The sequence below is a fragment of the Dermacentor andersoni genome, chromosome 11, assembly GCF_023375885.2.
Source record: "Dermacentor andersoni chromosome 11, qqDerAnde1_hic_scaffold, whole genome shotgun sequence".
In the NCBI taxonomy this organism is placed as follows: Eukaryota; Metazoa; Arthropoda; class Arachnida; order Ixodida; family Ixodidae; genus Dermacentor; species Dermacentor andersoni.
This window is the reverse complement of record NC_092824.1, coordinates 72,177,270-72,201,990: the sequence shown is the minus strand read 5'-3', so window position 1 is coordinate 72,201,990 and position 24,721 is coordinate 72,177,270. Positions and strand designations below refer to the sequence as shown.

General features: G+C 46.2%; 2 protein-coding genes across 2 annotated transcripts in view; one reads left to right on the top strand and one right to left on the bottom strand.

The window, feature by feature from the left end:
• The window catches only part of LOC126519825 (F-box only protein 30-like), a 30,644-nt gene extending 28,292 nt beyond the window's left edge, over positions 1–2,352 (bottom strand). Inside the window, exons 1-2 of the mRNA XM_072285384.1 lie at positions 2,178–2,352; positions 1,639–1,828 (exon numbers count right to left, since the gene is read on the bottom strand). Coding sequence (XP_072141485.1) covers positions 1,639–1,824 — 186 coding nt within the window. The 5' untranslated portion in view covers positions 1,825–1,828; positions 2,178–2,352. The remainder of the gene's footprint in view (positions 1–1,638; positions 1,829–2,177) is intronic.
• Positions 2,353–4,150: 1,798 nt separating this feature from the next.
• LOC129382067 (uromodulin-like) lies at positions 4,151–23,289 on the top strand. Its single transcript, XM_055065411.2, has 7 exons — positions 4,151–4,432; positions 8,395–8,437; positions 10,670–10,779; positions 12,255–12,275; positions 14,291–14,500; positions 17,344–17,508; positions 20,750–23,289. Exons 1-7 carry the CDS (start codon positions 4,423–4,425, stop codon positions 20,842–20,844), a joined length of 654 nt encoding a protein of 217 aa, XP_054921386.1. The 5' UTR covers positions 4,151–4,422; the 3' UTR covers positions 20,845–23,289.
• The last annotated feature ends 1,432 nt before the right edge of the window (positions 23,290–24,721 follow it).

The window sequence follows — 24,721 nt, the reverse complement described above, 5'->3', positions numbered from 1 at the left end:
TCTATTGGAAATAACACGGGAATGCTTATAACAAGAACAGCGGTTTCAGAATTAGCGGTGACTGCATTTAATAATAATTTCTCTACTATCCACTCTACTATGAACGCTACAGACTTCGGCACAGCAATGCAAGTATGACAAAATACACTCACTGGTGAGTACATTTTACTAAAAGTGTCACTAAACCTTTCTGCGTGACAGCCTGCCATGAATGACACTAATAACATGACAAGATACTAGTATCCGTGACATGACACTAATGATGACATGCACTCAATTACAGTGACAGTAAACTTGCCCATCTGACAGGGATATAATGTGCACCTAAATGAGTATGCATGCATTTTTGCACATCCCCATCAAAATGTGTCCATTGCAGGCAGGAACTGAATCCTCAACCTAAGCAGATTTACTCTTCATTCATGAGGCTTATCCTAAATTTGATGCCCATTTATGCACATCCAGCATGGTGAGAAGGTCTTTTGCACTATAATGAGAAAGATCCTGTGCACAGAAATAAGCTGTACTTGTATGCTGGTTTCTCAAGCCAAGCATGCCAGGTGCTATAGCCAGAGCAAAGTTGCATCTGAGAATCCACTGACTAATGTATGTCACTTCTTAATATATGGTGGTAAAAAAAAAACAGCACAACTTACTGTGCGGAGAAAGACAGAGCAGACACATACTTTTCGTGTGTGTCTTTGAAACACATTGAAAACCTAGGAAATGATGTGGAAAAAATGAAAGGGGTCATGAATGCTGTGAAAACAGTTTCTTGATCCCTCCAAGCAATGTGTGAAAACAGTTTCTTGATCCCTCCAAGCAATGATATCGTGGAGGCTTCTAACAGCTGAAATCGTCACAGGAATCATGAATGCTGTGAAAACAGTTTCTTGATCCCTCCAAATAATGTTATCTTGGAGGCTTCTAACAGCTGGAATCGTCACAGGAATCATGAATGCAGTGAAAACAATTTCTTGATTCCTTTAAACAATGTTATCATGGAGGCTTCTAACAGCTGAAATCGTCACAGGAATCATGAATGCTGTGAAAACAGTTTCTTGATCCCTCCAAACTATGTTATCATGGAGGCTTCTAACAGCTGAAATCGTTACAGGGATCATGAATGCTGTGAAAACAGTTTCTTGATCCCTCCAAACAATGTTATCATGGAGGCTCCTAACAGCTGAAATCTTTACAATGAAAAGCAACTTGCTGTCATGCGCTATCTGGTGCATAGTGCTTTTTCTCAACACTGCGGTTTTAAAAGCACTGCCAGCACTACTAGTGTTTCGTTTTTTGCTCCTCACAAAAGCTGACATTGGTATATTAAACTTGCATGAAACACTACAGAGCTCCTGACAAAATCCTGCTGGTAGACCAGCAGCCTTGAAGTCAACACAGGCTTGGGACATACAATGGAGCGCCACCCAATCGGTTATTTGGTAAACAGGCAATCAGGTAAACAGGCAAATGCCCAGTAAGCGCTGCTAGAAAGTGACAGCGTCTTGCACAGTCAGCGCTGCATGAACATGACAGCGTTGACCGTCTTAATCGTCGTCACAACTTGAAAACTAAACGCGACAACAGCGTACACCAACAGCCGACACGCAAAAGACAACACGACGTGAGCCTCACCTTGACATTGGGACAGAGCAGCTGATGCTCCTGGCATTTGCACGCGTGGAAGCTGGCGCCGCATTCAAGCTTGCAGTGCACGATCTGGCAGCTCGTCCTTTTCTCCAGGCGCGCCGAACATTTGGCAACGTTCACGCAGTTCAGGCAATGAGGATGTATGGGATCGCCTTCCTTCGCCGTTGCCATAGACCTACGACACGGTCACTAACGCTCTTTAAAGGGAATACGACATAGGCAGGGCGAGTGCACGCGACGCTAACAATGAAACGGCGATTACCGCAGTGTCACGCCGGACCAACTGTCAATGCAGCCTGTCGCTGCAGCAAACTCAACCGGACAGCAACCCAGCAACAGCTAACCGTTTCAACTGATGTCGTTAACGAAAGCACATATATTCACGCCATAAGTGGAGCCATTCGCTTAAATGTGACATCTGCGAGTTTGGCGAGCAGTCAACATCAGGCATCGGAGTGCAATGTCCGCGAGGAGGAGGTTATCACAACCCAATGCGCAAACAATGGGGAGCGGGTTCTGCAAACCTTTTCGGAGAGAAGTGCCTCCCGGCCGTTCAAGGCTACGTTATCGCTTTCAGGCGTTTAACCGCAGTGGCACTGGTAAACCGGAGCGAATTAATATCATCGCAAGCCGACAACAAGCCCAGGGAGAAGTTTGACAAAGGGATTAAAAGGTTAAAACACCACACACACGCACATACAGCTGATGGCGCAGCGTTGTGAAGCGGGAGGTAAAGTTCTCGCTAAATTTGGGGCAAAAAGTCCGCAGAAATCGTAGACATGGCAAACGCGATGCTGGGATCGCCGAAAGAAGTTTATATTTAGTAGCTCGACGAGCTTATTTTAAGAAACACGACGTTGGTGACGCCCGGTATGACCAACGCATCTTTTGCGTTGCCCTTGGCTACGTTGACGTTTTCCTATGCGGACAATTCAAAATTGGCGCGACTTTTGAAGCAGGACTTCTGAGGCAACAGGTTATGCTATTCGCGCGAACAAAACTGTTCTAAAGATGATCTCCCGTAGGTGCATGCTTTATAAATGTGTGACTAAAACGCTCGCGAGAACACTTTTAAGGCTTTGAAGCTCCACTGAGAAACATTTAGGTTGAGCTCTATTTTCTTATTCAAATCGATTAGAAATGCTGAAAAGCTTTCATTGCGGAACCGCTTAACCAACATCGTCTGAACATATTAATGAACTAGTGAAATTCTAATTTACTGACAATCATAATATTTTGATTGAGGTCATCATTTATTTTTTCGCGAATATCAATAAAGATCACAAAATCTAAAAAATAGCGCCAGGTTTATAGCCTTATGTATCTCCGCAATAAAAATAGATGTGGCAATTTTGCAAGCAGCACGTGGTAGAACATTTCCACCGGGAAATGTGCCAAATTACATACGTGGCTTTCTGGGTGTAATATCTGCAACAGAGATAACAGATGCATCATAAGCTCCTTTTTACGTAGCTGCGATATCCGTTTTGCTATGGAGAACTTACGGAGTCTCGGAGTTGTGGAGAATGAACTTGGCATTTCAGTTTCGTGAAATTTAATTGCAACTTTTACTTGAAATATTCGCAGACTTAAATCAAACTTCTGCGGACGTCAGCAACTACATCTTTAAATTTTTATTTCACTCTACTGCAGATTTCTTTCACATATCGATTCGTTAGTTGCTCTGTAGATATAATTTCGTGCTTCCGGTGTAAGCGTCTCCGCGTTTTGGTAGAGGCCGACGATGAAAATGTCTGTACACTTAGGTTTAGATATTTTAGGGCACCCGCTAAGTAAACCAAGATGGCCAAAAATTAATGCATCTTTGATATCGAACAGGGGAATGAAATTGCACCCATATATTTGTTTTCGTGGGCCTATTTCTTACAGCTCTTCAAAGAGTTGTGGTCCATAAACATGAATCCTAAATGTAAGTTACAACATAACGCCCATGGCAAAAGCACAAATGCATTTTTTTTTCCTTACGCAATTGCAAGTTCACTGCACTTACAACATAATAGCTCGAGCATCGCTAACCCTAAGCAAACAGAATTAGTACAATTAGTATTTTGCGATGTGTATACAGGGACGGGACAAGTGGGAGATCGCGATGTCACCACAGCTGTCTACAATGCATCAATAATTATTATCACCTCACAGCATCATAATGGGGCAACATTACACCTACATCGCAGAAAACGCGACGAGAAGCATGACATCAACAAGTGGAACATGGCGCAGCAAATTTTGAGAGACATTGTAATGGAGAGCTGCCATAACGATATATATGCATAGTTGTTCCATGAGTACAGATCGGAAACGAGAAATCTGGTGTCTTATGCTTTGCAACAACATAGAAACCCTTTGCATATATGACAAATGTTTGCATATATAAGTATTTGCTGTGCCCGCGGTTTGCGTGTGCTGGTGAACAAAATGTTATGGGTTCCTCAGCAAGAAAACTTTGCAACTGAAGAAAAATTCGTCCTGGTCCAGGTATCGAACCCCAACATGTTGATCTAGGTTCATGATTGAAAAGATGCATAAAGCACCAAATTGGGGGGTGGACAACCTTTTTGGGTGCAAGTAAAGGTGAAACACGAATTGAGCACAAGGTGAGCACATTGAGCACATTGAGCACAAGCTACCCACACGATCTTCTGGGCGCAATAAGCGTAGGAAGGAAGAAGAAGATCGATCCTGCAACGCGGGAAAGAAGAGAAGAAGTGACACTTCAAAGGGCGCCGAGCTGTCTTGAGATCGATCATCATGGCCTACGGTCTGTACATATAATTTTTTGCCATGCATTGTCGCGAGCTGCTTATGCTTCCAGACGATCGATGCCGTTTCTTCGATTCAGTGAGCGCGACACGCTCGCAAGCTTCGTTATAACGAGCTCATAGGACGGTTATGAGAGAGGTGTTATAACCGGCCCTTAAAGGGACACTAAAGGCAAATATCAAGTCAAGCTAAGGTGATAGATTAATTAGTGCTCGAAAATCTCTGAGGCGTCAGTATTATCGCGAAGAGAGCCTTAATAATCGAGAAATTGAGGTAAATGTAGGGCATGATTAGAGACTCCCCCGGGACATTTAAGTACTTGCCCGATGACGAAAGCACTCGTCAGTGTAATTCTGTCACTACTACTCAATCATTCGTTGCAAAAAAAAAAAAAAAACGCCCTTGTATTGTTAATAAGACGAAATAAAATGTTACTTGCCTAGTTCTATTTCATTTTTAGAAAAACGAACTCATTGAAATTACCTTTCACAACGACGCAGGAGGTCGAAAGGTTTCGCGTTTCAGTAGTTTCGTTATCGCGTAGTGCCTGCGCTGGTTTGCTGGCTCGCGAAACTCGGACAAACTGCAAGTAGCAGAGAATTCAACTTCCATGTGATATCGCGGTATGCCCGAACTGTCTACGCCACCTGAGCAACAAGCAGCTGCAGCGGCGAATCCACCGCTTTGTCTTGGCTCGGTATCGCCATCTGTCGGGCGCCGTTCTACTCACCGACGGCAGCAACAACGTTACTAGATATAGTAACGATGGGCAGCAAAGGGTATGATGGCGTATGCAACGCCACCGCTCCCCTGGTCGGGTGGCGGGTGACGGGAGAATTAAAAAAAAAAAAAAGGTATTCGGACCCTTCAGATGCAATTTTCTAGTAAACTAGGCCTTTGCTTAGCGCGAAACAAGCGTTGCGAGGTGTATGGAATGGAATTTAAACAGTACACGTCGACTTAGTATTTGCCTTTAGTGTCCCTTTAAGTTGCAACGCGCCCTCCAGGTCTCCACAGTGCATTTTTCGTGTTAAAAAGAACACAAAATAGGAATGTTACGATGGATTCGTATATTATGGGGGCGCTCATTAAAGATTTCCCCTGACCCCCCTCCTGCGGACTGAGAGCAACGAAACTTGGCACAGTTATTAGTCCTCTATATAGGTGACCACATATAGGGACACATACTTCTCTCATTTTTTTTATGCAACATTAGTTACGTCGCCTTGTAGAAGTCGACAGATCGCTCCAAAATCCTTGTGACTACGGAAATCAGAGCCGCCTCATCACCAAAATGCTTGCCCTTCAAAAATGACTTGTTTAAAAAAGGTGGAAGTCCGATGGTGAGATGCCGGGTGAACTAGAGAGGATGGGAAATAATTTCAAACACGTAACAGCGTGTTTCGATCCTGGCAACGTGTGACATTTAAACTGGGACATTGTCTTGCAGAAGGTGGACACCCTTGGTGAGCATGCCACGTCCCTTGGTTTAGATAGGATCCTCCAATTTCCGCAGCAGATAAGCATAGTGTGAGCCAGTAATCGTGGTACCCTTTGCTACACAATGCTGTTCCCATAAGCATGTCAGCATGGCCTTGTCTGCCGAGGGTTGGGCCCATGCCTTCTTCCTTGGATTCGGTGAGCCCGGATGCTGACATTGCGTCGATTGGACTTTAGTCTCCAGATCGTAGAGACGGATCCAGCTTTCATCCCGCGGGACCAGTCTGTTCAAGATGTCCTGCAGGTTTTCATGGCGCTAAGTCGAAAGAGCCTGGGAGCATTCCGACGCGTTCCTGCTTCTGGAATTGTGTGAGCAGCCAGGGAACCCAGTGAACGGATCCCTTACGCACATGAAAATGTTTCGAAGGATTTTTATTCGATTATATGGACACTCCAGGCGCATTTCCGCCGCCGTCGCCGTGATGTTACGTATAAAGCCCAAGTGCGATAACATCGAGGTCGCGCACCGTATGATGTGGGTGCGAGTGAAAGAGTGCGAGAGTGAGCCGAGGATGATGACTCGATCTCGCACGCTCGAGAAAGGAAGGCGGGGAGGAAGTGCATTAGCGTGCCGTCTTCCTTCGCGCGCAAGGCACAGGAGGGGGGAGCGTTCCACTCCTGCGGTGGCTGCGTCTGGTGCGGATGAGCGTGGGCGCGCGCGCCATAAATCTTGAAAGCGACCTGCGATGAGTACAGCGTCTAAGTGCGCCGACGGCTGATTGCTTCGTGTGCGCTGTTCTCGCCGCTTAGTTTCGCTTTGAAGCGAGAGGCAGCCGGAAGGTCAATTCGCTTGTTGCTGATGTACCTCTTTCCCACGCCAGCGTTTTGGCAGCGAGTGTCCGCGGTCATCGAGTTACATGTGTTTATGTTTACCAGTGCGCACGTGACATTATGACTGTTAATTTAGTTAGTAAGCGAATGTTTGCAAGTTTATACGGCCGCTAACGCTGCTACCCTTGCTTCCTATAGCTGTCTAATAATTTGCTACCGCAATCGATGCTTCGCCTTTCGGGAGAAATTGCGACTTTTTTTCCACGGACTCCGCACTAGCCTTGACATTTGGCTAGGTTACGAATGGTTACGTGGCAATTATCCAAAATGGCGGCCTGCTCTTGCGGCATGGTGCATTGGTCGATAGCGGAGTGCGGTCGCCCTGCGATCAGAGCCGTTTCCCCCAAAGAAGGATTACATTTGAATTAACGATGCCCGTTCACAGTATAATATGATGGGGGAGTACTCCTCGTATACCTATTTCATCTCCTCGAACGCCTCCCTTGGTGTACGGAAAGGGACTTCATGACCGCTCTGTATCCCATTAGGTCCACTATCCCACCTCGCACCACTTCAGCAACCTTGCAAATCAACACGTAACTCAGAGAGATATGTATCATTACACATGAGCAGTTTCAGCAATAATTAAATGTGACTCAGCGGAAGTCTTCATTGAACACCCCTTCACTCCTGGAATACCAGAAACGTCAGTCTTAACGTGAGCGGAAGCTGTACAAGTCACAAAAGACGCGAGAACGAAAGATCAGCAGCTTGAAGTTTCTCGCGCTAGCTGTGGTCATACGATATGGATAGCGTCGGCTCGTGATTTATGGTTTATAGACAAACAAGGAATGCATCGCATTTCAACGAAGCCAGAGACTGAGCCTGGTGTGCTCGATAAGCTTCTCCGAACAAAAACGGCCCAAACGTAGCGGAAGTGCACTGAAGTCAGTGACGACATACGTACGTGCCAGTGCTGCGATTCGGGCGCGAAATTGAAAAAAAAAAATAAAACTTTGTTGCCTTCATTTTGTCTGCTATAAGAGATTCTTTTTTTCCCTCCGAGTAAATCCAAACCGTGTCGTGAAAAGGCTTCACCAGACTAAAAGTAAAACTCAGTGCTGCTGCTTCTGTCAAGGACTCGTGGACGAGCTTTTTCTTGGCGAGTACTGGATTTCTCAGTGCTTCATATCCCTGTTCGTAGTAGCAAGATATTAGAAAAGTAGTGTGCCCCGTGGCACTTACAACGTTCAGCAAACAGAAGAAAACTTCTACGCGCTATTGGGGTGTGGTAAAACGCGACGAATTAGGGTAAAAGCCAGTCAAAATAAGACCGATGAGCCCAGTTGAATTTTTCAATGGGACCCAGTTGGTTCCAATTGGACATCACTGGAGGCGCAAGTTACAAATGGAAATTGTGAGAAGTCCAGTTGATTTCAACTGGACTGCACTGGAGCTTGGCGTGCTAGTTAGTTCCAACGGTTCGACTCAATTGGAAGTCACTAGATGAGTAATCTCGTGAAACAATAAAATAGGTGACAATAATAACAGCATAATTATGTGAGTTAATTTTCAAATAAAAGGTCTTTGTATGTTGGCGTCATCAATGGAGAGAAGTATCTAGCTTACTGCAAGCTTAAAAATCGTGGCAGCTTTATGATCGCTATCTAACCACTGAGTTACACGCAGGGGGCTACTCCAGAAGGGGCTACACCGGGTACGACAGCTACAGGTAAGAATGAATTCTTGCATATCAAGTTTTATGTCAAGTTTTATCGATTTTATCGTTGGCACATACATCCGCGTTCACATGAACGCGACAGTGGCGCATCGCATCGCATTTCTAGCGCTTCGTGTGTAAGGCGATTCGCATTAGCCGCGCTTATACATCAATGCGAAAGTATAGCGTGTCGCATTCTCTATATAGCGCCTCGATGCAAATATACTAGGCGACCGCGTTCGCATATGGCGCATGCACCTTCGTCCGAAACAAGCTGGGACGTCTTTCCGGCAATTTGCAATCCGCCGGTGAGGGAGAGGGAAGCGCGCGGCGGCAGCCGTACCCTCTCCCTCAATGCGACACGCCAGCGCTTACGTGCGCCACGCGAGACGCATCGAAGCCTATACCCTTTCCTCTCGCATCGATGCGATTAAGGCCAGATATCTTGAAAGTGGTGATCGCTTTAGTATTAGTCACGGAGGAAGGAAACTAAGGAGAGGCCCTACCCCCTCCGCGCGCTAGGAGAAAAGTGTGGCGGAAATGACGTAGTAGGTTCTCATTTTTTTGCTGCTTTTTTATTTTTTCTGTTGTATGGCCACGCCTTTTGGGCCACAATGGCGGCGCTCACACGTGTTGCTCTGGTAGGTTTCGGGCCGCGGCAAAGGCGCTGAGTGGGCGGGTTCGCGTTAGTCACCGTGTCTTGTTGCGCTGTGTTACCTGCACCGTGCTCTGCCAGATGTTCCGCGAGCGCGCGCGCTCCGCGCGCGACACCACGCGCAGCGCGGCGTGGTTTCGCGAAAGATGTAAACAAGCGAGGAGGGTGGCCCAAAAGGCGGAGCATCGCCATGAGCAACGCCAAATTCCGGCTTCACTTTTGCTTCACAAAGAGTGACGTCAGGGCCTCTCCTTAGTTTCCTTCCTCCGTGGTATTAGTGTTACGCAAACGTGACCTCCCCACTGCTCGGCTTCAAATTCGCAATTGGAAAACGAGCATATGGCGTACAGGCAAAGCACATAATTCTCTGGAACGCTGCTCAGAAAAATTAATACCGCGAAAACACATCAAAATGTACATCAACACTAATGATAAAGAACTGCACAAAATATTTAGAAGTAAACGAAAAAAAAGAAAACGCTGCGGCGAAAACAAAAACATCATTAGTAAACTAGTAAAAATAGAACAAACCAATCGATGCCAATTTATACGTTTCTTTGATTATTCAAAGTTATGCAGAAGAAAACAGCCTCTTTAACTTACTAGTACTTTCTACAGCTATTTCCACAATCGATTGGTACTTATTACACAGGGTTGCGATTTGGTGATGTAAACATTGTTTTCCATAACTGGTTCTAGATCTAGTGGTGGACAATGCCACAACACGTACATCACATGTTATACCCCTTGACAGATAAGTATTACTGAAAGTGTCGAAACCCTGCTTGATCTTATAGAAAAGGTAAACTGCAAACCTCAAGTTATAGGAATGAAAAAGCTTCCGAACATGACAAGTCTCGAAAACATTTGCTTCGACTGTTGGGCCTGCACACAACGCTCGTAGGGCACTTTTGTAAAGTGAAAACGATTGAAAGGAGTCGGTTTTATTGCACGTACCCCATACTAGGTTAGAGTATACAAGATGGGAATGAACAAAAGCAAAATATAATTGTTTCTTAACGTTTTGTGGAAGAAGATGCCTGATATGATAAATTACACAAATAGATCTGGCCATTTTCATTCATATATAGCTCACGTGATCTGTCCACTCTAGGTCGCTGCGGAGACATAAACCCAGAAAACGCGGCAACTATGCACTTGTTCAACACGCGAGTTATTGAATTCTAATTTGACATGATTACTTAATAGTTTCTTTGGGTTTTTTTGTTTTTTGATGAAAGAGCATAAACTTCGTTTTTTGACATTCAATTGAAGCTGGTTGACAGAGAGCCAAATGAATAGCTGGTTCAGCCAGAAATTACACTGCTGCTCCAGTACTTTAAGATTAGAACCAGAAAACGATGCATTTGTATCATCAGCATGCAGCACAATGTTAATATTTAATGTAATGTTGACAATGGTCATTAATTTATACAGTAAAAGAAAGAGGTCCCAGAATTGAACCTTGCGAGACACCAAAATTTACTATACCAAAATTAGATTTCACACCATGCATCTGTGCATACCGTCACTGCGATGTGCAGCGCCTCCTAATATTTTCCCTTTCCATCGTCCCCGTGGCCCTCCAGCCCCAGGAAGAAAGGCCGCAAGGAGATCGGGGCCTTCATCGCTGTCTTCCTGATGTGCGCGACATTTTGTGGATTGCTGATAGCCTTGCTCATGTTCCTTTTCCACAACAGTGAGTACATATATCATCCCCAAGGCCTTCAGAGCTCGTTGCATGCGGGACAACGGACTGTTGCACTCTAAACAGCGAACCTGCATGTTCTGAATGTTCTTCGAAAGGCTTACATTAATCCGAGTAGCATTCGCACGAGCGAATCATGCGGGTGTACAGCTGTACGCATTATGCGTGATGTTATGCATTGCATAAAATATGACAGTCTCCCACTTCTTTCTTTCTTGCACGCTCCTTTGTATGCAGCACATCCTTATAAAAAAACATATGGCCGTATCTTATAATCCTGTGTGAACATATGCGGGTCCAGCATGAAAAACCGTAGCTCCCATATATCATACAGGGTGTATGTCATATGATCTCCACATTCAGTATATAAATATGTGGGCATCCCATATAAAAATTCGTATGTAATATCCAGTGTAAATATATACAATTAGTGGATATGAGCCATATACCGGGTGTTCCAGCGAACACGTTCAAAAAAAATTTTTAGGTTGCATGTGGCAGATACCACAATTATAGTCCATGAGCTGATCTATTCGAAGAGGCCAACATTACTTGGACAAAATATTGAAATGCACAATCTACTAATTAGCAAAAACTTACTAATTAAGTTCTCACTCAATTACCTTATGCCGCATATTGCAATCTACAAGTTCTAGCCCGGGAGTTCGCAAGCCGACCAAGTTATTAACTCGGTCACGCATAAAGTTTCGAAGCAATTAAGCGAGTTGTTTGTTTCTATTTGTTCGCCGTTTTGTTGAGGCGTGCTTGTATGCACGCGGCTCTATAGCAGTCTCCAAAAATTTAATGATCAAAAATTCCAGAACGCGATAAATTCGGGACATAGCGTTACAGCCATAGTGCAGAGACCAGAGGGGGTTATACGATATTTTTGTTCGTCCACTCAGCACGGCCCCTATAGCGGCTGAAATGTGACGCCGTTCCACGCGGACAGCGATCCCCCAACGCTTCATCGCTCGTCTTTTCAAGAGGATAACCTCAAACAACGTTTTTCAGCACTCATTCGGCCTATCGAAGTGCTTCGAACCATTGTTACAGTGTACATCGTTACAGAGAGTAACGGCGTAAAAACAGGACGTAGAAAGGAACAAGCGACGAGGACGAGATGGAAAAATATACTACAAGCTATAGTCCAACCCATCACGCCTCTTAGTCCTTCGTATAGCCGCGGTAGTGTTTTCAGTCTCGTCAAGTTCGTGACAATCTGGATCACGCGCGGGGCAGAAAGAGGCGACAAAGCGTCGTAACAAGCGCGAGCTCCGAGCGCAGCACAGTAAACGTATAACTCCCCGGGAGTACGAAAGCTCCCGAAAGGGGAACGGTTGGAGCTCGCGAATGCCCGAGTTGTACATCATGCCCAGCAAGGCCTACAATGTACAATAATGACCTGCAAATTAATGTTTTTTTTTCTCTCATGCTCGATTCTCTCTTTCTTTTTCTTTTTTCAGTGGTCAGAGAAGAGCACATACGTAAGTATGCACACTCCAGCGCTGTACATAACTGAGCATATCTGAGTTACACGCGAGACTTTACCTGCCGACTACAGCGCTAAATAAACCGCTATACCTCCCTGGGAACAATCGCTCACTGCGACTGCTACTATAGCCACCTCCTCCTATAGAGGTGGCTAATGACTAGAGCCGCACTTGAAGTGTGCGCACGTGGTATATACCGTGTATCCCTGCTAAGGTTAGCCAGGCTGTTCAATGAAAAAAAAGTACGCGATATATATATATATATATATATATATATATATATATATATATATATATATATATATATATATATTTCGTTGAAGAGCTTGGATAACGTTAGCTGAGGCACCCTATATGTATACGCCATTTACATACCGCTAGCAGTCGAGGTATGTTGTTGGACTGACCACACTTCAGCGCCTGCGGCCATGTGAAGGATGCAAAAAAGGGGTAAGGCGTGCAGACACGGACACAAGAGAAGCGGACACGCCTTGCCTCTTTTTTTTTTTTTTTGCATTATGAATCCTTACCAACTACCTCAGTTTTCTGCCATGAAGGTCTAACCGGTTGTAGTCGCGATGTTCTCGCGAATCTTACCCATTACATAAGGCGGAAGGAGGGAAGGAATGGCGTTGGGGTGGCACATGCGCATGTTTTCTTCTTTCTTTTTTCAAATCAATTGTGTACTTTCTTGCGTGTTTCAGTAAACGCTCGGTTGTAGTCGGCGCAGACGTCCTGATTTACCATGTCCTTCGTGTTGCGCGTGCGTTCCAGAACGAATAACTCTAAACAGCACCGTGCCGTTCACACCCAAGCAAGCATAGGGAAAGGTCTCCCGTTGAGGAATGGGGAGCGCCATTATTAAGCAGGTTATTATCAACGCGCGCCATGCTCCGCGCCGGAGGTTTGTCGAAGATTTTTTTGGCGAATCTATCTGCGACTCTTTTGAGGAGCTGCAGGATTAGCTCCACGGTACAGTTCTCGTTTGCCACGCGACATACAGCAGGACCCGCCACGTGGTAAACACGACGCTGTGTGCAGATACTGAATCTGTAGTGAAGCTCCCGGATATATTTGCTACTGCATTTCTTATGCTTACCAGCGTAATGGTGACTTATCGTACACGGAGATATCTTATGACTTATCGTACACGTACACCGACATTAATGCAGTTAGCGTTCTCTGGAAACTTCACCCGGTTTTCAGTATGTATCTAAACTCTTTCCCATAGCAACCCACGTTGTCTGCTAGCTTGGGCAACTATAGTGTGTGCTAGCAGTTGTCTTGCCAAGCAGACAGCGTGGGTCTCTGGTTGTCTACCACTGGCTACGCGCCCGAGCAGACGTGATTTCAGATGTGACATTGGCACGGGCTCATTCTTGGCCAATCCTCTAGAATGGATGTGCCGAGGTGAAACAAGGGCGCACGTACTTAAAATATAATAAAAGCATTAGCGCCCCATCAGCCACAGACACGACCCCGTCGATTGCGGCCGCTTAATGGATAGCCGTTGCAACGAACTTGAAGCCATAATAAGGGGTAAAGTGGAGGCTTGCCACGGAGATTCAGCTGGGGTGCAGCGATTACAAGATGTATACTGTGTCTCGGCATCATTCGGCATTGTGGGTGGCAGCGAGATTTCCACTTTGTGTGCCTGCTGGCTCTGCGCCCATAAGGTTTCGTGACTTGCGGTTGGAATGCGGATATAGCACGAGAATGCAATAACCATAATAATCATAACACACAGAACATATCCCCCCCATCGTAAATCACGCACCCATTATAGGAAATATCGCCAATCACATTGACGTCGCCAATCATCTCCTGTATGGATGGATGCGCAGGCAGCTTTTTTTTTTTTTTTGTTCCTTCTTGCCTTTGTGCCCGCCTTTCAGTGACATATATGAATCCCTAGCCACTTGGTTTTCAGTCGTTCTAGGTTTCTCCCCATAGAAAGCTATTCGATGCATAAAAGAGTAGGCAAAGATGGACGGTTACTACGGGCGCAGAGAACATGCGCTGCGCGAAGCCCATCATGGTGAAGCTGTCGACGGGCATCCGGTGGACGAAGACCATGATGGTCTCCAACGACAACGGCAGCTGCGACAACGAGCTGCAGCAGGCGTGGTACCGCTTCGAGACGCCCTACGGAAACCGAATGCCCGAGACGCCGACATCGCCCGGCATGTGCAACACCATGGTGCCCTTCTGGTTCTACGGTAACGCACGCACGCACGCCCGTTCACCGATTCTCTCGCTTTCCCGTTCGTTATATTGAGCAAGGGCTCGCTATAACGAAATAACGATTATAACCAAGTTGTAAACGAATGTGGCAGTGGGTAAATAGCGCGGACGCGCTCGTGCACAGTATACGAACTCGACATGGTATCGAACCGAAAAATTTTCGGGCTCGGCTCGGGTACAGGCTTCCGCATATTTTTCGGTTCGGTTCAGGTTCCGTTCTGGAGCAAAAACGTAATGACTTGCGCCAGTTTGAACCAGTTTAAGGGTTCCAAGTGACTCGTAACTTAAAGAATTAAAAGCACAAAACGTTTTCGAGCATCAATCACAAATATACTTATGTGACCCGGACAGAAGGATGAGGCCTATCTGAAAAGTTCATTCAGTGAGTAAGCAAATAAATTATTAAGCATGGTGTCACGCGCGCACAGGCAAACATGAGCAGACCTCACTCGGTGACAGTGAACCCTCGATGTCACAGCGCTGGCGTGACGTGAAGAGCGCCGGCAGCGTGGAGCGAATACTGCAGCCTGTTGCTCTCACTCGTTTCCAAAAGTTTAGACTACGCGACATGCAGTCCATGCAGCAGCCAGCCATCGCGACTCGCCCATACTTTGCACCCACCGGAGGCTGCCTCCAATGTAGGGCGTAAGCGGCGTACGCGCTTAGCCGCGCGGACAGCTACGCACTGCCCCACGGCTTGGCTGTACTCGCAGCCAGCTTTCTGTGGCAATGAAGGGAAAGCTATGGGGGCGGAGCTTGAGCACGTGTGTTACCGCACCAAGTAGTCCGGCAGCGCTTGGCGGCGCTTTTGGTTTTTCGCAACAGACGCTGGAATGCACGCAGCTCCCACGTGCGAGGATTTCGCGTTTGCCCATACGTGGAAGGGAGCAGCCGTAATAAAAATTTAAGGAGCTCTCAGTTATCCTTACGTGGAGGAATGCGAAAGCATTGCGACCACCGCGCGGTGCTTAGATGCCGCAACGCAAGGTCGCGTATTCGATTCCCACCAAAGGTCGAGGGCTCGACTCCCAACAAAGGTCGTGGGCTAGAGTGCCTTAACTCTGTCTTAACTGTGCCTTCGCCTTAATTAACAACGAAGGTCGCGGGCTCGACTCCCACCGAAGGTCGAGAGTTCGACTACCAACAAAGGCCGTGGGTTCAGTGCCTTAATTAACTTTACCTTAATTCACTGTGTCTTAACGTCACCCTAATTAGCAACAAAGGTCGTGGGTTCGCGTGCGTTAACTATATCTTAATCAATTGACTTAATTAGCTTCACCTTAGCAGCAAAGGTTGTGAGTTCGACTTCCACCAACAGTGTGGGTTCCAGTGCCTTAATTAGCTCTATCTTGATTAACTGTGCCTTAATTTGCCTTAATTAACATCGAAGGTGGTGGGTTCGAGGCCCTAACTGTATCAATTTAAAACTGCACCTTAATTAACTACGCCTTAACACCAAAGGTCGTGAGTTCGACTCCCACCAACGGTCGCGGCTTAGATTCCTGCCAAAGGTCAGGGTTCGATGATGTTTGGACGACAGGTGGTCATGCCAACGCAGACAACTACGCCGAATTTTCCGCCTCATGAACCATAAATGCTCTCGCATTATTAAGTCACCTTTAGCATTCAGTGGTGTGCTTGTCTTATTTAGCCGTTGTAAATAAGATGCTTATGTTTTCTTTTCATCAGCTTAAGCTAGCGTGGATGAAAGTGCGGGACTTTCTTTCAAAAGCGCTCTCGCTTATGTGCACTTTGCCGCCGTAGCTTTCCCTTAATTGCCGCAGAAAGCTTTCCGTGAGTATAGCAGAAAAGGGGCGCGCTCAGGTCATTAATTTACAATGTTAAGACATTTAATCGTTATCATAGTATAAATCTAGACGATTGGTAACATTATAAGCGATAAGAAGCAATTGAAAAAAAAAAATTAATCAGAGAGCAAACCGTTCTAGCCAGGCTGCCTTGAAAGCTTACTTTTCCGCACTACGGGTGTTTCTGCAGAGAAGCCTGCTGTGGCTGGCTGCTGACTATAAAAAGAGTAACTGATTGGTACATATGATAATAGCATTATAATAAAGAAAACATGACTGGTGGCGTCAAAGAAACTCGTTACATCGCCATCACCAGAAAAAAAAATAAACGAAAATACGGCTGTGGTGAAACCAGCTGTGACGGCGCTCCGGCTCAGTTGATACGATCGCTCTGAAGAGGTCACACAGCTTCCTGGCAGCTTACCTCCACACCATTCAGCACACGAATTTCATTTCTTTGTCACCGGAAAGGAGGTGGGTAGACATGCATACGCTAGGAAAAATCGAGTAAGCAAAAGCGAAGTAACAGCCGAGCCAAAGAATGCTTACGCATTGGCAGACAATTCTCAAATTTATGTAGCATTTCTTTTCTAACAAATTAATTCGGCAAATCTTTATTTTCAAAGCTACCTTTAGATCTGTCAGTTGCTGCAGACAGTATCAGTGCTTTACAATGCGTGTTTTGTCTCGCACCAAAGAAAGAAAGAAAGAAAGAAAGAAGGAAGGAAAGAAAGAAAGAAAGAAAGAAAGAAAGAAAGAAAGAAAGAAAGAAAGAAACGCCAGCACTCGTTTTCATATCAGGGTGGACTGCGTAATGTTGGCAGGTAACGCGTGTCCAGCCAACGTGAACGTGTCGTACGCGCCAGAAGAGTGCAAAGCCTTACTTATACTTACTCAAGTTTACTCAACTTACTCGAAGTCTGTTTGCGCAGTTATAAAACTGTTTGCCAATATGCACCAACTCGCACGCCAAGAAGTTCTTCTCAAGCCACAAAGCCTCGCACGTGCAGGGCGACACCCCTCCTACCCGAGCATGCCGATGCCCGCGGTGGCTTGCGGCGCTGACGAGACCAACGCGTGCAGCTACCACGCCAACATCCGGGTACAGCACTGCGGCACCTACATGGCCTACTACCTGCAGCCGCTGCCCAGGTGCTTCATGGCCTACTGCATCGGTGAGCTGACCCGAGTGCCCGATGCGCTATGCCGGCTGTTTAATAGCCGACTTGTTCCCTAAACAGTGGCCCTTACCCGCTAACAGGAGATTGGTCAAAGGAGGAGCGAATGTGAAACTTAAATGAAAAAGCGAGCCAAGGTGAAAATTCCACAAATATCGGAGTAGACGTATCATTTAAAATGAACATTATTTATGATACGATCGGCAATTTTGTAAGTAACCTCGTTATGAAATCAGGGGAATGAACTTACTTGCTTTGTATCACAGAGGTATATTCGCAAAGGGTCATGCAGACGTTTCTGTGGTTAAAGCCCCTGCAAGGCCGCCGAAGGATAGAACATTGTTTTCTTTGTTTGTTTGCTGCTGTGGCAAATAGCTCTGGCTTTTGTTTTTGACTGTGTCCGATACTTCTTGTAAAGCATAGTGAAATCGTTGAACCAGGAAAACCTGAAAAAAAAAATTGAGAGCGTCGCATTACGAACAGCATGGATAGAGCCGAGTTCACAACTTTAAAGCAAGACCATCCGGCTCGGTTACAGTGCGGATGGCTAAATCTACAACGAGCGAGCGACTTCTAAATGACTGAAGTGCTATGCTGCAGTTATCTATCTTCCAATTTTTCTTGTACTGTTTGACACTCACATTTTTTAAAGAAGTTTACACGTTTACGCATACTTTGTTTCATTTGCTACAAATCGGCGACTATCTCCCCCGTTTTGGTCATTGCGAGCACGAAAGAAGGAACTGGTTAAATTAGAAAAATTGCAGTAATATAGTAAATGCTTATACATAACTGATATACGAGGTCTGTTAGAAAAGTATCCGACCTTTGGCCGAAGAAAAATAACTGGCATAACTGGAGCATTGGAAACCTAATCACCCTCAAAGTAGTCTCCTTGGGACTCGACACACTTCTCCCAGCGGTGCTGCCATTTTTGGAAGCACTCCGAGAAGGCCTCTTTCGGAATGGAGTTTAACTCAGCTGTCGTTGCAGCTATAATGTCCTCGCTCGTTTGAAATCACGCTCCTTTCAATGGCCTCTTGATTTTGGGAAACAGCCAGAAGTCGCAGGGGGCCATATCAGGAGAGTAAGGAACCTGTTGAACTACAGGAGTCTGATTTTTCGCCAAAGAAGTCTGAATCAAGTGCGAGGAATGAGCGGGATTGTGCAGGAACATTGTCGTGATGGATGCGACAATTTATTGTTGACCACAACTCCGGTCTCTGGCGCCGCACAGCATCACTTAGGCGACGGAGGACATCCCTGTAGTACACTTTGGTGATTGTTTGACCCTGTGGTGCGTACTCGCGGTGTACCACACCGCGGGAGTCAAACAAAGCAGTCAGCATCACTCTGACGTTGCTGCGCACTTGGCGGGCCTTCTTTGGTCTTGGTGACGTGGAATGCTTCCACTGTGACGACTGGGATTTGGTTTCCGGGTTGTATCCGTACACCCAAGACTCGTCACCAGTGATTATGGGGTTCATGAAGTCGGGGTCACTGTTTGTGGAATCCAGCATGTTCTGTGAGACTTCAACACGAAGTTGCTTTTGCTCCACCGTGACCAGCTTCGGCACGAATTTCACCGCAACTCTCTTCATGGCCAAATCATCGGTCATAATGGAATGCGCAGAAAAAGTGCTGATGCCCACCTCTTCCGCAATTTCTCGGCTAGTCACACGACGGTCCCGCATCACCATAGCGTTCACTTCGGCAGTGACCAGGTCATTTCGGCATGTTGATGGCCGAGCGGCGCGTGGCTCGCTCTCCACCGATGTGAGGCCTTCTTTAAACCGGTTGTACCACTCCTTAATCTGTGTGCTGCTCATACCATCGTCGCCGAAAGCCGCCTGAATCTTCCGAATGGTTTCCACTTGGCTGTTGCCCAGGTTCTGGCGAAATTTGATGCAGTAGCGCTGCTCCAGTCGCTCCGCCATTTTCCTTGCAATAAAAAACCGACGAGAGCACTCCGCACTACCTCACTCAAACGCTGCGTCCCAGCGACTGACGCTATCGGCAGGCGGGAAAAAATTCGCGCATGCGCACGAAGGCTCAAGGTCGGCTGATGCAAGCGCGCTTGTTTCATATCCATCAGGTGTTCGCAAAAAAAAAAAGATAAGGTCGGATACTTTTCTAACAGACCTTGTATTAACGCTAACGACCACCAAAGAAACGATGAAGGGAACGTTAGATCGATGACGTACAGGGATACAAATACAGCAACATGAGCTTAGTGTTCCAATGGCGAGTATGTACATATAGCTTATTGTTCTAATTTAGCTATCAAATGAACGAGTGTGATTCGATCAGCGGGTCACGTAATCTTCAGAATAGCTGACCGGTGCTCTATTCGATGAACGAAATAAGGACTTCGGAAACAATTTGAGGTGTCAACGGCGGCACGGATTTTGACGATATGGTGAAACTGGGGAACTTCGCGGATACATAGTAAAATAAATCCGAGGACACTTAAGAACTTCTTACGAGTTGTGAATGTGAAAGCTCAATGTCCAATTGAACGCCGCTGAGCGGTCCTTCGAGTTTTGCACCGCGAGTAATACATCATAGCGGCACGTGCTGCTTGAGCAAGCAAGCAGCAGCAGAACAGCGAAACCCAATAGTTATATATATATATATACATATATATATATATATATATATATATATATATATATATATATATATATATATATATATATGTGTGTGTGTGTGTATGTGTGTAACTCGAGGCTCTATCGTGACGTGGCGTCGCGGCGATGCCCTCTCCCCTCACGCAATACCTGGCGCGCTATCTAAGCAGCAGGTGTTCCGTTTCGCCCGCTCTGCTCCGTCGAGGCTCTATCGTGACGTGGCGTCGCAGCCAATAGGAATTTAGGTGCCGTTTCGCGCCTACAGACACCGGCTTTTTCACTCAATAGGTCCATTTGATGCTTTCGAATCAATCATTTCCACCCTTAAACTAAGGGTGCAACTTGATCAGTGACTCAGACCATTACACACAAAAAGGGTGTAAGGGTGTGGGCTATAGACACATTTATAACGTTAATCACTTTTAAGGTCCAAATTATCTTACAGTGGAGGCGCCTAGTTCGGGGCACGCCGAACACGGGGCAGGAAGTCGCAATGAATCTCAAAGAAAAGGTCTTAGTTCCGCAGTGGACTTAAATGTAGGCTGATTATGATGACGGTTATTGTCAGCAGGTGTTTTGTGTGACGACGGTCATGACGCATTGCGCAGGGGAGCGCGGCGCGCGCAAGAAACGCATGAACGGCACCAACTACTTGATGCACTGGAACCTCACGACCGAGATGAGCACGGGCGACGACACGTGACCGGGCGGCACCTGCGCGACCGACGTCACCCAGACTGGGCATGCGCAGTTGCTGATTTTAATAATACGGGCCCCACCAAAATTCTCCTCTCGGGTATACTGTCTACCTCCTATGTGGCAGAAACTTCCGCAAATTCAGGTGCTCGAAATGCGACGTCGTTCGAGCGACCTTTACGCGGCAAAATAAATAGGACCCTAGCTGGTCGCACGTGTCACTGACGCTAGCTGTAAATGAATCTTGATATTCTGTAGACATTGATAGAATTCTATAGAATTTTATATTCTATAGAAATTCCATTGAATTTTTTATACGTTTCGTACATAGAAGTTAAAAGCGGTATATGGCCCCACGCAGTTCTTCGGCCACTGCTTGTACGCTCTACACTAAGAGAGGCGCTGTCAACTCTCTTTCAATGAACAATGGTCTGCATTTACAACTGTGATCTCCGAGATCGAGTGCCACGCTGACTCGTCGTTAAATCTCGGAGGCCACGATCTTACTCCTTCTGCTAGAAAAAGTTTACGTTCACTGCAGTTATGAGTGAATCGCATTCCATCGGAGAGCACTACGACAGCAAATGGAGCAAAGACACTGCAGACGTTACCTACAGCGAAATATATGGGATACGCGAGTGCCTGCAAAGAGAGTCGCAGCACTTCCTTTATTTTTATCGTGTACAACAAACAAGTCGTTTTATAAGTTTGTCGGCCAGAGACAGACTGAAGTAAGCGGATTTTTAAACGATGATTATTGTCAAAGGAAGGCCTATACGTTTTAGATAGAGAGAAAAGTACAAGCCTATAGGAAGACAAAGGCTTTTGCAGAAAGTCAGCGATCTGTCGATATATATATGTATATATACTACACGGACATACAGACGGGAAGCCAAGCGCGTGTGGTTACATCATCTGAAATCTTTCCTATTGACATGACAAGATTGAAAACGATTGGTCGATTCGATTTGTCTATTCTATTCGCCTTGTATTTAATGAGCTGTCTCACGGCAGTTCACTGGTCAAATATATACCAGTGCTCTTTTTTTTTTTTTCTGCAGCTTTCTTTTTTGCGTGTAGACAATGTCGGGGCTGCACTCTTTGTTAGCTTCGACAGACCCGATACGTTCTGTATGACACTGCAAGGTGGCAATAAAGTATTATTATTATTATTATTATTATTATTATTATTATTATTATTATTATTATTATTATTATTATTATTGTTGTTGTTGTTGTTGTTGTTGTTGTTGTTGTTGTTGTTACATTAGTATTTAATATCATTATTAATACGAATGACAACACTAGTTCACCCGGCGTGCTTAACGTTTCTTGAATGCCGGTGCCGCAACTGTTCTACGGCTCCAACCCGGCAAACCAAGTGCGTACAGATGACAAATGTTCCCCGCACGAAAGTTCAGTGGTAGCTGAGTCGCGCTAAACTCAATATAATCCTTCAGTATTTTCGGGATATACACGCAGGCGCCCTAACCTAGCTTCCAAATGCTTGCATGCACTGTACACCGAAAGTCTTTTCACGCTTTTTACGCTGCAAATCACTTCGCAGGCCGGAGAGCTCCCGTGCATGTCTTGCGTAACTCGACCGAAAACAAAACGTCAGCTGCGGCGAGAACCCACAGTCTTGTTCCGCGCAGCAAACCCCGAGCCAAACTCTACGCTCACGAAGCGACCTCAGAAAAAAAGAGAAAGAAAAAGAAATCGGGAGTATAAGAAAGCGGGAAACACGCTGAAACCGTTCGCGTATGCGAACCAAGCAGCCAACCACGAGCTGAAAAACTTGGGCACGCTAAGCGTTCACAGCGAGATGGGGAAAAAAAAGAACAATCGAACGAAGGAGGAAACAAACCACGTGACTCGTGTGGGCGGTACACTAGAAGGCGGCACCTTTCTAGCTGATCTCGGCAATTAACTTCTCGAACAGCCGCCACGAGGTGAAGTATGGGACGCGTAAATTGCCACCCGCGGAGCGGAACACCGCACCAAGCCTCCCCGCTCTTGCCGTGCGGCCTACGACCGACCACTTCCCACAGCCCCCCAACGCCCGCGCTCTCCGCATCTAGGCGACTTCCCTTGTGCGTAACAAAGAACGAAACGTCAGGAAACGGCTGCCGCTTGTTCGCGTGGGAGCAAACGTCACGTTAAACCGTTTCGCTAAGCGCGCGAAACGGGCTTATTTATGCCCGCCGAGAAGAACGTGAGCGCGCGCCACCTCGCGGCGGGGACGCGAACGCGTGTCAAAAGCGGACGGCAGGTCGTCAATTTTCGCAGTCTTCAAACTTGGGGACCAGAGACTAGAAGCACGGTGCCGAACGCGGAACTCGAAAACATTTCGTATGTGTAGAGCGGGTTGCCTATGACAGTTCCGGAGTTCCCGATTTTGCTACGAACGATTTGTGACAAGAATGAGAAAAGGGAGGAAGAAAAAAAGAAAGATCAGGTCGTCGCGTTGCGCCTTATTGTAATGCGATATCGTAGATGCCCCTTATCATCCAATGGCTATCGATGAACATCCACGTGAACTTCGTTCTCTGTGTGTTTTCACCCATGAACTGCTACTGAGGCTTCCGACCTGCTGACCTCCTGATGCTCACACCTACCTCTTAAAGCTTTCTTTGCTTATCGTTTTCTTTTGTCTATTTATTTTATGTATTTCCTTTATTCTCAACGCGCAAAACGCCCGATCTAACGCGGCTTTATTTCTGTTCTACTGTACTTTGCTGTGTGTTTGTATAAGAATGGTGTCGTTTTGTGCATATCTTGTTTATATTCGACTGTTTCGGACTCGCGTCACTTTCTTACCTATACTCATCTCACCGCACACACATGAAGGGCACCAGACTGCATAGGCTAAACCCCTCACTGCAAATCGCGCCTCCACACAGACTGCACCAACGCGATGGTGTCACATCTGTGCCGGTTCTCGATGGGAGTTGTCTTAATTCACGAGAGCTTATTCAGCACTAATTGGAAAGGTGTTGCATGTGACGTCACGACTGCGGAGAGAATATACAAGACCACATGTTGTGCCTCTGTTCTAGATTTGATATCCAGGGGCATTGCGTCTCCAATACGTCGCGGCGACTAGACGATCGTCCAAGGTCTGTGCCGACGCTACCAGCACACCATCGGGACCTGCCGTGGTTGTTTAGTGGCTTTGGTGTTGCGCTGCTATGCCCGAGTTCGCGGGATCAAATGCCGGCCGCGGCGACCGCATTTCGATAGGGGCGAAATGCAAAAACACCCATGTACCATGCGTTGGGTGCACGTAAATAACTCAAGGTAGTCAAAATTAAACCGGAGTCCCCCACTACGGCGTGCCTCCTAGTCAGATCGTGGTTTTGGCACGTAAAACCACATAATTTAAATTATAATTTACCGCAAACTTGAAGTAAGCCAATACGGCGTGTCTCCGAATCAGATCGCGGTTCTGGCATGTAAAACCACAGAATTTAAATTTTAATTTAACGCCAACTTGGAGTAAGCCAATACGGCAGGCCTCCTAATCAGATCGTGGTTTTGGCACGCAAAACCACATAACTTAAATTTTAATTTACCGCAAGCTTGAACTATATATATAACGAACTTCCGCAGGTAGCCTAATGACTTCCGGGCTGACCCCAAATTTTGTGCAGCTACCGTGGATTAATCTGCAGAGCTTATTAAGCAGAGAACGCCAAGACAATGAATTTAGCGCTTGTTCTCTTCTGTGAAAGATTGCTAATCTGATAACTTAGAAAAAAAGTTCACTCAGTGTCTAAGTCGCTCTCGCCGGACACAGCAGCATTAGAATAAGTCACGCTGCTGCTTCCCCGTTCAAATTTGATTGTACGTAGACGAGTTTTCGAACACGATTACCCGTGAGT